The sequence below is a fragment of the Halichoerus grypus genome, chromosome 6, assembly GCF_964656455.1.
Source record: "Halichoerus grypus chromosome 6, mHalGry1.hap1.1, whole genome shotgun sequence".
Taxonomy (NCBI): Eukaryota; Metazoa; Chordata; class Mammalia; order Carnivora; family Phocidae; genus Halichoerus; species Halichoerus grypus.
The window spans coordinates 7,446,741-7,461,418 of NC_135717.1; the positions used below are offsets into that span (position 1 = coordinate 7,446,741).

Below are 14,678 nucleotides of genomic sequence, written 5' to 3' on the forward strand. Positions count from 1 at the left end.
GGCCGCTGCAGTCACGTGAGGAGCACCCCCAACCACGCCGCGCCCCCCGCCCGAGCCCGGGTCTGTTAGAGGCAGCGGAGCTAAGGCTGCAGAGCTCTGGCAGGAGTTCCTGTTTCGTGGAGCTTAACTTTCTATTGGGACTAGGCAGGCAGGGAACGAGATAAACAAGTGCATGACATAGATGGTGTTAGTGCTATAGAGAAAAAAGAATAGGAAAGGGGCATGGGGTGGAGGCTATGGTCCAATTTAAATGGGATTGGTGGAGGAGATTTCACTGTGAAGTCAGTATCTGCGTCCAGAACACAAAGGGAGCTCATGCCTTCTGGGCCACAGCGCGTTTTTGGAGGCTGGGGCAAGGAAATGAGAGGTGAGGGTGGGTTGCCTATTGGGTAGGGCTTGTGGGGGGGGTAGAGTGGCCATGTAATGTATAGACCATTCTGGGTCACTTCTGAGCAAAGGGATTTGTTAACAATTGAACTCAGGCAACAGGCGTAAGCTGTCTACTGTAGTGGGACTGTAGTTGAGGAATCATGAGGTAAGTGTGGTTATCCTGATTATTAAGGCGTTTCGGCTTTTACATTGAGGAAAATGGGAAACTATTGGAGAGTTTTGAAAAGAGAAGCATCATGAACTGATTCTTGCTTTAATAGCATCATGTAAAAAAAAGGTTTTATTTTGTTATTTTTTAGAGAGGGAGAGGTGGGGAGGGCTAGAGAGAGAATCCCAAGCAGGCTCCATACCCACTGCGGAGTCCCGATGCGGGGCTCGATCCCACAATCCTGAGATCATGACCTGAGCTGAAATCAAGAGTGATGCTTAACCGACTGAGCCACCCAGGTGCCCCAAGGTTTTATTTTTAAGTAATGTCACACCTAAGTTGGGGCTCAAACTTACAACCCTGAGATCGAGTCACATGCTTTACTGACTGAGCCAGCCAGGCGCCCCTTAATAGCATCCTTCTAACTGCCCTGTTGAGAAGAGACTGCAGGGGCAAGAGCAGAAGCAGGAAACCAGTTAGGGGGTTGTTGCCATATTGCAGGTAAGAGCTGATGGTGGCTTGGACTAAGGTGATAAGATGTGGTTGGATACTGGTTATATTTTAAAAGGAGGGGCAAAAGGAATTGCTAATGGGTGGATGTGGGCTGTGAGAGAGGGTATTTCAAGCATAACTCCAAGGTTTTTTACCTAAGGAAATGGAAAGGTGGGAAGACCACAAAAGGAGTAGGTTGTGGGAGTAAGTTTAGGCGATTGATTTTGGACATACCAAGCTTGAGCTGCCTGTTTGAAGTCCAAGCAGAGGTGTTAATATGTTGTTGGACATACAGTGTGGAGCTCAGGTCTGGGCTGGAGATACACCCTTGGGGCGCCATCACAGAGATGGATGTTTAAGACTATGAGATTGGGAGAGATCACCGAGGGAGTGGGTGTAAATGGTGAAAAGAAGTCTGAGGACTGAGCTCTCAGTCTCCCGTGGAGCCTCCAGTCCACAGTGGCATCTTGGCTGTTTCTCCGACACCTAGGAGTGTTTCAGAGTTAAGATGAGGAAGCAAAAGAGAATGAGCAGGAGGAAATCCAGGAGTGTGGTCTAGAAGACAAGTGAGGAAGGTGGTGGAGGAGAAGGTAGGAATCAAGCGCAGGCATACCTCAGAGATATTACAGGTTTGGTTCCAGATCACCGCAATAAAGTGAATATTGCAATAAAGCCTAGCAAATGAATTTTTTGGTTCCCAGTGCACATAAAAGTCATGTGTATGCTGCACTGTAGTCTATTGTATACGATACCATTATGTCTAAAAGCCATGTACATACCTTCATCAAAAAATACTTTATGGGCGCCTGGGTGGCTCAGTCGTTGGGCGTCTGCCTTCGGCTCGGGTCGTGGTCCCGGGGTCCTGGGATGGAGTCCTGCATTGGGCTCCCTGCTCGGCAGGGAGCCTGCTTCTCCCTCTCCCACTCCCCCTGCTTGTGTTCCTTCTCTCTCTGTCAAATAAATAAAATCTTAAAAAAAAAAAAAACTTTATTGGGCGCCTGGGTGGCTCAGTTGGTTAAGCGACTGCCTTCGGCTCAGGTCATGATCCTGGAGTCCCTGGATCAAGTCCTGCATCGGGCTCCCTGCTTGGCAGGGAGTCTGCTTTGCCCTCTGACCCTCCCCCGTCTCATGTGCTCTCTCTCTCTCATTCTCTCTCTCTCAAATAAATTTAAAAAAATACTTTATCGTTTAGGGGTGCCTGGGTGGCTCAGTCGTTAAGCGTCTGCCTTCAGCTCATGTCATGATCCCAGGGTCCTGGGATCGAGCCCCGCATCAGGCTCCCTGCTCCGTGGGAAGCCTGCTTCTCCCTCTCCCACTCCCCCTGCTCTCGCTATCTCTCTCTGTCTGTCCAATAAATAAATAAGATCTTAAAAAAAATATATTATTTAAAAATGCTAATCATCTGGGGCACCTGAGTGGCTCAGTTGGTTAAGCATCTGACTTCAGCTCAGGTCGTGATTTCAGGGTCCTGGGATGGAGCCCCGCTCAGCTGGGAGTCTGTTCTCCCTCTGCTCCCCCCGCCCCCACTCGTGCTCTCTCTCACTCACTCTCTCTCTCAAATAAATAAATGAAATCTTAAAAAAAAAAAAAAAAGTTTTGCTATAAAGAACCACAAAGAGGGGCACCTGGGTGGCTCAGTTGTTTAAGCATCCAACTCTTGAATTCAGCTCAGGTTATGATCTCAGGGTTGTGAGATTGAGCCCGGCAGCTCCACATGGAGCCCACGCAAGATTCTTTCTCTCTCCCTCCCTCCCTCCCTCCGCCCGGCCCTTGCTTGTGCAGGCGCACGTGCTGTCTCTCTCAAAAACAAAGAAGTGAAGCAATAATGGGAGGAGTATAGTGTATTCAAAAGATCTTTTTTTTTTTTCCTTTTTAAGACAAGAAGGGGAAAAAGCATATTTATATACTAATGGTAGTGATCCAACCAAAAAGAAAACAAGATGATGAAATGGGAAGTAGTGGCAGGTTGACCTTAGCTGGGAGCATGATTAGTTCAGCTCTAATAAAAAGAGGAAGGCACAGCAAAGTGTGGCGGGAGGATAGGAGCTTTTAGTCTCTTCTGATGGCTTCTCTTTTCTCACTGAATTGGGAAGCACAATTCTCACTGAATTAGGAGATGCTGAGCTGAGAGTGAGAGCAGTATAGGAAGCACAGAGGGTTGAACAGAGGGGTGAGGATTTAGGTCATCTAGAAGTGCAGAAGAGTGAACAGACTAGAGAAATCTTGTCGGAATGCTGGGCAGCGTTAGGGCCCACTTGAGGTTCATGGTCATGAATTTGAGAGGAGCTCCCATAGTTGGGTGTTTTCTTCAGCCATATTCAGCTGCTTTGGGCAGGCTCGGGGTAGACGGGGAGTTGCATCTAGCAGGGCTGTGGTTTTGCCAGGAGGTTAACAAAGTGAGAGAGGGACAAGGGAGTGCTTTTCACTGACCATGAACTTTAAGCTGGGTAAGATGGGAAGTGAGTGGGGGACAGTGGAAAGAGGGCAGGATCAATGGATTGGACTCCAGTGAGGTGGAGGGTTGTTGGGGTCAGGGCACCTTTCCTTGACCAAACTTCAGTCAGCCTTCTCTGAGCCCTCTTTGGACTTGGCCTCTACCTTGGCCCCCATCCTTGCTGGGCCTGCCTAGCACAGTTTAGGGAGCATCTTCCCCACCCTTGATATCTGACACCCTGGCCTGCCTTCAGCAAGAATCCTAAGTTAGAATCCCCCTAGTCTTGGTGTTTCCTCTTGGTAATCACTCATCACTGACTCCCTCATTCTGCTTGTTGGCTATAAATCCCCAGCTGCATTTGCTGTGTTTGGAGAAGAGCCCCATCTCTCTCCCCTATTGTGATAGTCTGGACACCTATTACAAGAGTCCTGAATAAAGTCTTCCTTACCATTTTAACCAGTGTCAGGTTAATTTTTTCCTTGGCCGGCATACCAGAAAAGGGGAACAGAAAGGAGGAGGGGCTGCAGTTACTGGCAAGGACAAAGTCTGGGCATAACCATTGGGGATTGTGGAGGGTGAGATCTGTGCCGATCTATGGAGTTCAAGCAACTGCCACACCAGGGTGTTGAAAGTCTCATCAGTATGGATATTGAGATCATCAAAAACCATGACAGGATGGTGTGGGAAAGATCCATGAACCAAACTCCATCGTGGGCAGCACAGATGACCACTGAAAATGCCACAGTTCAGCTGTTCATGAGACCTCTCCCCAGCAAAGCCACATTTGGGCTGCTTTGAGCCCGTTCCTTTCCTAGGGCAATGTTGCAGATAATCTACAGCCAAAGACCAGTGGCAGTAACAGCAGGGTTACTGAGGCTCAAGTGACAGTGTAGCCACAAAGGACTTTATCAAGATTAGAAACTGATTAAGGAAGCCCTCCCAGCTTCAGTTTCCTAATGAAGCATCTACCTCACAGAGTGCTTATGCATATATAGTGTATGCAAATGACTTACTGTACGTTTAGGCAGTGTTTTCAAGCGCCCGTTAGTTCATGGAACCCTCTCGTAGCAACCTTATGCAGGGTTCTAGTTAATTCCCATTTCACAGATGAGGAAACCGTGCCAGGTGGTGCTAATGTTGATGGTACCTGTAAAGAGTGAGGAGGGGGGAAATCCCATCTTCCGGAAGCTCACAAGTCCTGTCATCTCTGCTCGAGGGGACAACACCGCGCAGGGAGGCATGAAAGCCGCAGGAGGACGTTGCGGACTGACGGTGGCCTGTGCAGCCGGGGCTCGCCGGGATCAGCGGCCGATGGCTCCCTCCGATGGCGGACGCGGAAAACGCAGCCGGTGGGAAGAACCGGCCGTGAGGGGCGGACCTCCGCGGGGGTGAGGGCCGAGGCCGGTACCCTAGAGACATTCGCGGGATTCGAGAGGCTGGAGGAAGAGGAGCCCGGAAGGCGCCGAGCGACGCGGCCCTGCGTTCCCGACGACGCACCTGGGCCAGGTGTCACGGCCCCGCCCACCTGCAGTGGCCTTGCGCGGTCGCCGCACGCCCCTTTCAGTGGTGGCTCCTCCGGGCGCCTCCGCGAGCTCGGATTGGGGCCCACCCGCACGGCTGGCGCTTGTTTGCATCGGGGTGATGGGCGCCTTAGGAGCCGTGGCCTACACCGTGGCCTCAGGGGCGACCTACGGAAGCATCCCGGGCGCACGTGGAGTGGGAGCCGGAGCCTCGCCGGCCCCCAGAGCCCGGAGGGGGCGGGGCTTCATGGGCGCGCCCACGGGGCGGGGCTGGGCCCGGGGACCAATGGGGCGCGTGGGCTGGGGGGGCGGGCTCCGGGCCTGGCATCCCGGTAGCTGCAGCTGGCTTTTCCGGCACCCGCGCCCCCTCGGCCCGTAGCGGACCCCCTCCGGCTCTCGGGGATCGCCCCCGGGCGGCTGCGTCCTCCGGGTGGGTGAGTGAGCGCCCTGCCGCACCCGGGCTGTGAGGATGCGCCTGGCCGGAGAGAAGCGGATCTCGGCCCCCTCCAACCCTCCCGGGGAGAAAGTGGGCAGGAACCGGGGTGGGGGGGAGGAGGACCCACCTTATGTTGCTGGCCTGAGTCTTTGTTTTGGTAGTCGAGGGGTTGGTCGAGATTGCAGGGCGCCTCGTGTGGGTGGGAGGAATCTGGTGAGGCTGGGGGGAGAGGAGCTGGTTTGAAATGGGTTGAGAGAGAGGATTGATGGAGGGCGGGGCTTTGGAAGATTTGGAAATTTCTCGTTGCCACGGGCGAGGTGATTGCTTGGGGGAGTTGGGAGGGGGACAGCTCAGGGCACCGGAGGAGGGGGTGAGGAGGGCCTCCTGCCCAGAACTCACTTCCCTTTTTAGGGGATTTGTTTCCTCTTGCACTGCTAGTTGAAAAGGGAGAGTAGCTTTGACTCTTCTCAGAGCCATTGCCATCCTTAGTCTCAGGGATATGGGGGGGTGGTGGTCCCCAGGAGCTGGGAGGGGACTTGGTACCCAAATGCTGAGGGTGTGGAGTCTGCCATTGTCCTGGGAAGTGGCAAGGACCAGTGTGCCCCTCACGAACTTTCTGAGTTGCTGGTGAGTTCTTGCAGCTCTCCCTTTTGGGGAAGTTTCCCAGGTGTTTGGTTAGAGATGTTTTTGAGGGGCTCCGTGGAACTGCTTTCCATTAAGCAAACTGTCTTTTGCAGGCCTCATAACCCACTGGTGGCTTCTGCCTGCTCTCTGCCATGGCCAGTGAGAACTCTCCTCTGCTGGCCTACCGGCTCCTGGGGGATGAGGGGGTTGCCTTCTCTGCCAATGGGGCTGGGGGTCCTGGAGGGGCATCTGCCCGGAAGCTCTCCACTTTCCTGGGTGTGGTGGTGCCCACGGTCCTGTCCATGTTCAGTATAGTTGTCTTTTTGAGGATTGGTGAGTGGCGTGTGGGGCTTCCTCAGGGGTGCAGTGGGGTGAGGGAGGGGTGGGACTGGGATGAGGTGGGGGAAGGGTCCTGGGAGAAGTGGGTGGATGAAGAGCTCGGGGAGAGGGCTCCCCGTGGCCTTGTGTTTAGCTTTGCCCTGCAGGTAACTGATACTGATGACCAGTGTGGTGGTGGGATGCATGAGCCACCCTCTGACTTGCTTTGCCACTCCTGTCCCAGGGTTCGTGGTGGGCCATGCTGGGCTGCTACAGGCTTTGGCCATGCTCCTGGTCGCCTACTTCATCCTGGCGCTCACCGTCCTCTCTGTCTGTGCCATCGCCACCAACGGAGCTGTGCGGGGGGGCGGCGCCTACTGTATCCTCCAACATTGATGGACTGGGGTCTGGGCTTTTCTGTCTTGTAGGGAGGAGATGGGGCGGGAGCAGGGCAAGAGGGAGGCAAGTTCTAATGAATGTTCAGCAGGCAGGCCGATATGGGGAAGGTGACCAACATGGCCTTACATGTATGTTAGTGCTAGTCTCCTTTCCACCAGGTGCTTCCCAGCTGTCACTGTGGTTCTCCCAACAGTCTTGTCAATTCGGTCGTTCATTTTACAGATGAGGAACTTGGAGCTCAAGAGTATTAGTGACTTGCGTAAAGCCACGTGGCTTGGGAGTGGCTGCACTGGGCCAACTTGACACTGGGGACAGTCCTGGTGTGTGCAGGGAGACAGGGCTGCAGAGTGCTTTGTGCCCAGACCCTTCTTCCTGCTCCATTTCGCTCTCTTTTCCCTTAACACTCACCCCCTCCTTCCACTTTTAGTTATGATCAGCCGGACGCTGGGGCCTGAGGTTGGGGGCAGCATTGGCCTCATGTTCTACCTGGCTAACGTCTGTGGCTGTGCCGTCTCCCTCCTGGGGCTGGTGGAGGCCGTGCTCGATGTCTTCGGGGCCGGTCTGTGCTCCAGGCGGCTCTCCGGGTTTGCGGGGTCTGGGATTCTGGGGTCACGAGGGAGAGAGCCCTCTCTAGAAGAAGGGCCGCGTGGTCCATTAGCTTGGCTTTCTTGAGCGCCTCCTGTGTTTCCCGCCTCATGGGGACATCTGAAAGATAGTCCTGGCCCACAGGCAGCTTACCCTCTGGTTGGGGAAGCCCAGGCTAGCACCCCTAAAATCAACAGAGCAAGATTGGTGCTATCCAGCAGGGAGGGGTAGGATGCTGGAGGACAGTTGAGTAGGGGAGTGGGCAAGATAGCCTTTGAAGACAGTGGGGCCAAAGAGGGAGTTTGTTCCTGCTTTGATTCATGGTTGGGATCCCTCCTGGGGGTCTGGTCTTCTAACTCTCTTCCTTCCTCTTTGTAGACTCCGCGCGGTCCAGTGGGCTTCAGGTCCTGCCCCAGGGCTATGGCTGGAGCCTGCTCTACGGCTCCCTGCTGCTGGGCCTTGTGGGTGGGGTCTGCACACTGGGCGCTGGCCTCTATGCTCGCGCCTCCTTCCTCACATTCCTGCTGGTCTCTGGATCCCTGGCCTCGGTGCTGGTCAGCTTTGTGGCTGTGGGGCCCAGGAGCATCACCTTGGCCCCTCGGCCCGGCCCCAATGGCTCCTCCCTGCCGCCCCAGGTCGGCCACTTCACTGGCTTCAACAGCAGCACTCTGAAGGCCAACTTGGGTGGTGAGCTGGGCACAGGGGTGACAGGGCTCTCAGGGCAAGGGGCAAGCCCGTGAGGGAGCCGGGCCCTTGGAATCCCTGGATGAGAACAGACGTCAGAGAGAATTAGGGTCAGGAGGTCAGATCTCTGAACAGTGCAGGTCATTTAGGATCTGGCCAGTGTGTCAGGCCCTGTGGGGCGCCAGCATGACCACGAGACCGATCCTGCCTTAGAGGAATTTTTTTAGTCAGAGAGATAAAAAGGGCATTCAGAAAACAATTAAATGGCACAATAAGACCAAGAATGACTCAAGTGGATGAGAGTCAGGCGAGGGGTTGTCTGGGGACGGTCCTGGTGTGTGTAGGGAGACAGGGAGGAGGGAGGCCTGAGTGTGGGCTGGGGGCGGGGGAAGCAGGTGGAGCTGGAGGTGGCCTGAGGTGGGTTGGGGATTTCAGGTAGGAGCCAGCGGGAAGGTGTCTCAGGAAGGAGCAAGGACGAAGGCCTGGAGGGAGGAATGAGGAGAATGGGGCGGGGGTAGGGAGAAGGAGGTGGTGAGGCCAGCTGAGCCAGGGCCTGTGGCCGGTCAGGGCTGGGGTCTTGGGGAGGGTAGTGGGGGAGGCGTGGGAGTTTGGGGCATGTGGTGAGAGGGTGGCAGGGCCAAGATGCCTGGATCCCTGTGAGGGATCCCGACGCCCTCTCCTCCCTGGGAACCATCCCTCAGCTGGCTACGCCAAGGACTACACCACGGGGGCCATGATGACCTTTGCCAGCGTCTTTGCCGTCCTTTTTAACGGCTGCACGGGCATCATGGCGGGGGCCAACATGTCAGGTGAGAGCCTCTGCCCACCGCCCCCTGGGGTGTGGGACGGCCACCCTGTGCCCCTGTGGGAGTGCTGAGGGCTCCGGGATGTAGGGGATGGTGGAGGGCTGACCTCTGCTCTTCTGCTCCTCTCCCTCCAGGGGAGCTGAAGGACCCCAGCCGGGCCATTCCTCTGGGCACCATTGTCGCTGTCACCTACACCTTCTTCATTTACACCCTGCTTTTCTTCCTCTCCAGCTTCACCTGTGACAGGTGCCGGGGCGGGGAGGGGGGGGGCAGCCTGGCCCTTGAGGGGGTGGAGCAGGGTCATGGAACAAGGCTGCCACACCTGGATCACCCAGCGCATTCGGGCTGGCGGGGCAGGTACCCCTGTTGTCGGGGTGCAGGGAACACGAAGACTGTTTATCCCACTGGGAGAGAGAAGGAAGTGCCGCTGTCCCCAATGGGGATAGCTGGCTAAATGCGGGTCGCCAGCCTGTAGCCAGTATTTGCTGTGTTCCTGGGACTGTTGTAGCGCTTGGTTTGGGGGTGGTGGGGGATGGCTTTCTAATCAATTTGTATTTCTGTAAATATTTGGATTCTTGTGCAGATACTGTTAGGAATGTCTACCATGTGATTAAACCCAAAGCAGCCCGTTGAGAACCAGCGAATACCATGTCTTTCCCCTCCGGGCACACATGATGTATTACAATGGGCTTTGAGATCAGGGCTGGGTCAGTTGAGAATACCCAGGACTACCCAGCTCCTCACCCTCATGTAGAGTCAGAGCACTTTTCTCACAGCGGCCCTGGGAAGGATGCACGTGTGTTATCTGCATCCTCCTCTCCCTCCCCCCCAGGACCCTGCTGCAGGAGGATTACGGGTTCTTTCGCGCCATCAGCCTGTGGCCCCCACTGGTGCTGATTGGTATCTACGCCACGGCGCTCTCAGCCTCCATGAGCTCACTCATCGGGGCCTCCCGCATCCTCCACGCTCTGGCTCAGGATGACCTCTTTGGTGCGCCATCCCCTGCTCCTTGCCCGGTTCTGAGCACACATCTTCCCTGCTCCCCCATGTCTGTCTCGGTCTCCACTTGGCCCAGGCTGATGTGTCCATCGTGTTTCTGTTTGCACAGGAATGATCTTGGCGCCGGCCAAGGTTGTGTCCCGAACAGGGAACCCCTGGGGAGCTGTGCTCTATTCTTGGGGCCTAGTGCAGGTAAGCCTTCCTTTCAAGCTGTCCTTCCCCTTCCCCTAAGCCCCGCCTGGTTCTGCTCCCAGGACCAGGAGGGGCTTGGGCTTGGGCTGGGTGAATGAACCACAAAGGCAGGATGTGTTGGCATTTAGCGGGGGATGCATGAACGCCCAGCCTCTGGGTCCTTGTCTAGCTGGTGCTCTTGGCTGGGAAGCTGAATACATTGGCCGCTGTGGTCACTGTCTTCTACTTGGTGGCCTATGCTGCGGTGGACCTGTCCTGCCTGAGCCTGGAGTGGGCCTCGGCCCCCAACTTCCGGTGAGAGAAGATGCCCGTGTCCCCAGAGACAAAGAGGGAGGAGTCGGAAGGACTCAGTCTGGGGGGGCTGAGGCTGGAGACGGAGTGGAGTGGCTGGCCCTGAGTGCCCTTCCTTCTCTCCCCCACCCCAGCCCCACCTTCAGCCTGTTCTCCTGGCATACCTGCTTGCTGGGGGTGGCCTCCTGCCTGCTCATGATGTTCCTCATCAGCCCCGGGGCCGCCGGCGGCTCCCTGCTTCTCATGGGCCTGCTTTCCGCCCTGCTCACGGCTCGAGGAGGCCCCAGCAGCTGGGGCTACGTCAGCCAGGCCTTGCTTTTCCACCAGGTTGGGGGGCTCGGAGGGGGGGGGAGGGGGGGAGGCAGTCTGGGAACCCCCCGCCCCCCACCAAATAGGCCTCCTTGTGCCATGGCTGGAGTCGGGGTTCTTGTCCGAGAGGTGGTGAGTGGGGGCTGCCCGCTTGAGCCCTTCCTCTCCACACCTTACCCCTGGTCCCAGGTGCGAAAGTACCTGCTCCGGTTGGATGTCCGGAAGGATCACGTGAAGTTCTGGCGGCCCCAGCTGCTGCTCCTGGTGGGGAACCCCAGGGGAGCCCTGCCTCTGCTGCGGCTGGCCAACCAGCTCAAGAAGGGGGGCCTCTATGTCCTGGGACATGTCACTCTGGGAGACCTTGGTGAGTCGCCCCCGCCACGTCCCCCCCGCCCCGTGCCCCCCCCCGTTCCCTCCCCAGCTTCCTTCTCCCTCTTGCCTCAGATGCTCTTTGTGTTCTTTGGGTCCAGAGGCCTCATGCATCTTCCCCGATGACGCTTCCAACCAGCCAGAACCCTGCCCAGACCTTTTTCTTTGGCCCACTGGGGATTTGGATTCTAGGAGAAAAGTACATGGGTTTGGCCCACATCTGCTGCCTCCCTTCTCTGCAGACTGCCTGCCCTCTGACCCTGTGCAGCCCCAGTATGGGGCATGGCTGAGCCTGGTGGACAGAGCCCAAGTGAAGGCCTTTGTGGACCTTACCCTCTCGCCCTCTGTGCGCCAGGGGGCTCAGCATCTGCTGCGGATCTCTGGCCTTGGTGAGCTACTCCTCCCTGGGTCCCCTCAGCCCCCTCTGTGGCCCCTTTCAATCTCTGCTACCGTCCCCCAGAGAGTAAACCACAAACTGCAAACTCCGAAAAGAACTCAGGGTCCAGTTCAGATAAGATGCAGCTCAGGTTCAAAGATAACAGATGGTGTGAAAGTCCCGAGGAGATGTTTAAGGACTGGAGATGGGTGCCACTGATGCTGGTTTTTTTTTCCTGACCCCAAAATTAGGGCACAGGTTCTGAAGACCATGTTGTATGTCTGGGGACAATGGGAGAATTACTTGAGGCTGGGGGGCTGCTCCATCAAATCTAGGGCAGATGGTTTCCAGCCATCCAACTTCAAGACCACTATGCACTGATGTGGCTGGTGACAAGATGGTATCTCAGCTGGGGCTTGGAAGGGACGGAGAAGGAAGGGGTGGTGTGACATTGGCCTCCAGAGACCGCAGAGGATGCAGAGGGTGTGTGGGGCTGATGCTTTCTGAGCGAGTGTTTGATTCCCTGCTTCGTTACCCTGCCTTAGTGCCGCGGCCTCCAGCCTTGCACCCCAGCTTCCTGCAAACCCACGCTGAGCTGCCACCTTCTTTCTCAATCCCAGGCGGGTGTCAGCCCCCTCCCTGAGTGCATACTCCCTTCTCCACTTAGCTCTGGCTAAGGTTCAAGTGTTGGACAATATCCTGTTCGGTGTAAATCAGAACTCTGGACGATGCTCAGGAAGGGGTGACTAGTTTCATTTGCAAGATCGGCTGGAGTTCACACCCGCACAGGTGTTTTGGGCTGTTGTCCAGCATTGTTGGAGAGCCTGGTGTCTCCTCAGCCCCACCCTCTGTGGGGGAAACCGTGCCGGGAGACCACTACTTTCTGCCACTTTTATCCTGGGAAAAATGATTCAAATGAAGGGAAAGGATTTCCTCTAAATAGTAAGTCCTCCTGGAGTGTAGAACTTGATTTACTGGTGGATTTTGAGCAACCTGTCTGTTTCAGGAGAAATAAGCCTTAGACACGACCTCAGAGTCTTTCTGTAAATTCAGCCCTGTTAAAGTGGGCGTTGGCGGGGGGGCTATCCAATTTCACACTGGTTGTTCAAAAATTTAAAAACCAGGAACTGTCAGCAGGGACCTGGGGCATTGTGTTTGCTACACACACGCACGCACACACACAGGTCGGGGGCTCAGAGAATAGGCTCTGGTGCTGGGTACCTTGTGTTTACCTGCGGACCCCAGTATCTTCTGACCGTGAGCCTTGGGGCAAGTGACTTCACTGCTCTGTGCCTCCGGTTGCTTATCTGTGAAAGGGATGAGTAAAGAGTCCCTACCTCATAGTGTTGCTCCAAGAATCAGATGAGTTAAAACACAGTGTTTTCAACAGGACCTCGCCCTTGGTTAGTATGTGCAGATGGTTTCTTCCCCGGGGACCAGGCTTTGGAGGCCCTGCCGTGGTAGGAACAGATCAGGCCAGTTCTCATCCTCCCCCAGCAGAGGCTGGGGTGCTCTTTCCCTGGGGATTGAGGCCATGAGCTTGACTGTTGCCTACTCAGGGGGTCTGGTCTGCCAGTAGAGTCGACCCTCATCTCCATCACAAAAAAGGTGTGCAGCTAGGAGCTCGGAGCAGAGGCATCCCACTGCCGTGGACCGGAAGTGCTCGTTAGTTAAGAAGAATTGCTCCTGAAGCGAACTTTCGCCTTGTATTTAAGTGGGGGAGATTAGTCATGCAGATGCAACAAATAAATGCATGCAAAAGCATTTGGGAAAACTAAAAGTCATTATGCAAACGTGCGAAACGTTGCTGGGAGAGCCCAAGCATGGTGCGAAGGCCATACCTGATGGCTGACGTGTGTCGCTGTCAGCGTGTCCGAGTGGGTGCATATTAGCGTGGGGTAAACTTGGCCTGCAAGTCTGATTCCTGTCGGTTCCTTCCCACCTCCCCCTCTCTGCCCCCAGGTGGCATGAAGCCCAACACGTTGGTCCTGGGTTTCTACGATGATGCTGCACCCCAGGACCACTTCCTGACAGACCCGGCTTTCTCCGAGGCTGCTGATGGCATCCAGGAGGGTGGGTCCCCAGCCCTGAGCTCCCTGTTTCCTCCACCCCGGGCTCCTGGGAGCCCCCGGGCTCTGAGTCCCCAGGACTATGTGGCCACAGTGGCAGATGCCCTCAAGATGAACAAGAATGTGGTCCTCGCCCGGGCCTGTGGGGCGTTGCCCCCTGAGCGGCTGAGCCGGGGGTCGGGGGGCACCTCTCCGCCACATCACGTGGACGTGTGGCCCCTCAACCTGCTGCGGCCCCGGGGTGGGCCCGGCTACGTGGACGTGTGTGGCCTTTTCCTGCTGCAGATGGCAACCATCTTGGGCATGGTGCCTGCTTGGCATAGCGCCCGGCTCCGGATCTTCTTGTGCCTGGGGCCTCGAGAGGCCCCCGGGGCGGCTGAGGGGCGGCTCCGGGCACTGCTGAGCCAGCTGAGGATCAGGGCCGAAGTGCAGGAGGTGGTGTGGGGCGAGGGGGCTGGGTCTGGGGAGCCCGAGGAGGAGGAGGAGGAGGAGGAGGAAGGGGACTTTGTGAATGGCAGGCGGGGAGACGCCGAGGCAGAGGCCCTGGCGAGCAGTGCCAACGCCCTGGTTCGGGCCCAGCAGGGGCGCAGCCGAGGAGGAGGGCCCGGGGGGCCTGAGGGTGGGGATGGCGAGGGTGGGCCTGCCACGGCCCTCACTTTCCTGTACCTGCCTCGGCCGCCGGCTGATGCTGCCCGCTACACTCGCTACCTGGCGCTGCTGGAGACTCTGACCCGTGATCTGGGCCCCACGCTGCTCATTCATGGCGTCACCCCCGTCACTTGCACTGATCTCTGATGCCCGGGGCCTGAAGCAGAGGGTGCCCGGGTCTAGGGACCCACCTTGATTAGTGGATGTGGAAGGGAAGGGCAGCCTCCCGCCTGCGCCGCATGTGGGGTGTGGAGCCCGGTGGAAGGACTAGAGGATCCTGGGCTGGGCATCCATCTGTCCCTGGGAGAGGGGCTTCAGGGCACTCATGCAGGGCAGCGGTCCCGTCCCCACCACGCTGGGGGAGGAAGCCAGCAGCCCTCCCCACTGGCCTCCCTCCCTTCACCGGTGCCTTGATGGAGGCTGGGTCTCTGCTTTGACTGTCAGCTACCTCAGTCTCCCCTCGCCCAACAGATTCGCAGACCCCTGAGGTTGTGCTGTTTTTGTTGTTTTATTTTTCTAACCGCTGAACGTGAATAAAAGACCGAAACACTACGGGCTGGCTGAGCACTGCTGGGGGGGAGGGGTAGGT

General features: G+C 56.6%; 1 protein-coding gene across 3 annotated transcripts; it reads left to right on the forward strand.

The window, feature by feature from the left end:
• Positions 1 to 5,290: 5,290 nt before the first annotated feature.
• Positions 5,291 to 14,641, forward strand: SLC12A9 (solute carrier family 12 member 9). 3 transcript variants are annotated; one of them, XM_036073373.2, is made up of 14 exons: positions 5,291 to 5,414; positions 6,158 to 6,377; positions 6,607 to 6,741; positions 7,189 to 7,320; positions 7,725 to 8,033; positions 8,732 to 8,839; positions 8,971 to 9,082; positions 9,669 to 9,826; positions 9,945 to 10,027; positions 10,197 to 10,321; positions 10,453 to 10,645; positions 10,817 to 10,991; positions 11,239 to 11,385; positions 13,335 to 14,641. In XM_036073373.2, exons 2-14 carry the CDS (start codon positions 6,197 to 6,199, stop codon positions 14,234 to 14,236), a joined length of 2,760 nt encoding a protein of 919 aa, XP_035929266.1. In that variant the 5' UTR covers positions 5,291 to 5,414; positions 6,158 to 6,196; the 3' UTR covers positions 14,237 to 14,641. The 3 variants fall into 3 exon arrangements, with proteins under 3 accessions (XP_035929266.1, XP_035929265.1, XP_035929267.1); XM_036073372.2 differs by having other exon boundaries at positions 5,299 to 5,418; XM_036073374.2 differs by lacking the exon at positions 5,291 to 5,414 and adding an exon at positions 5,983 to 6,047.
• Positions 14,642 to 14,678: the final 37 nt, after the last annotated feature.

Excerpts from the sequence above, each read along its gene's own strand:
- SLC12A9 (XM_036073373.2), top strand. The coding sequence starts at position 6,197 with ATGGCCAGTGAGAACTCTCCTCTGCTGGCCTACCGGCTCCTGGGGGAT. Across the intron at positions 7,321-7,724 it reads GCTCGATGTCTTCGGGGCCG|ACTCCGCGCGGTCCAGTGGG; the intron begins GTCTGTGCTCCA and ends TCCTCTTTGTAG. Across the intron at positions 10,028-10,196 it reads ATTCTTGGGGCCTAGTGCAG|CTGGTGCTCTTGGCTGGGAA; the intron begins GTAAGCCTTCCT and ends GTCCTTGTCTAG.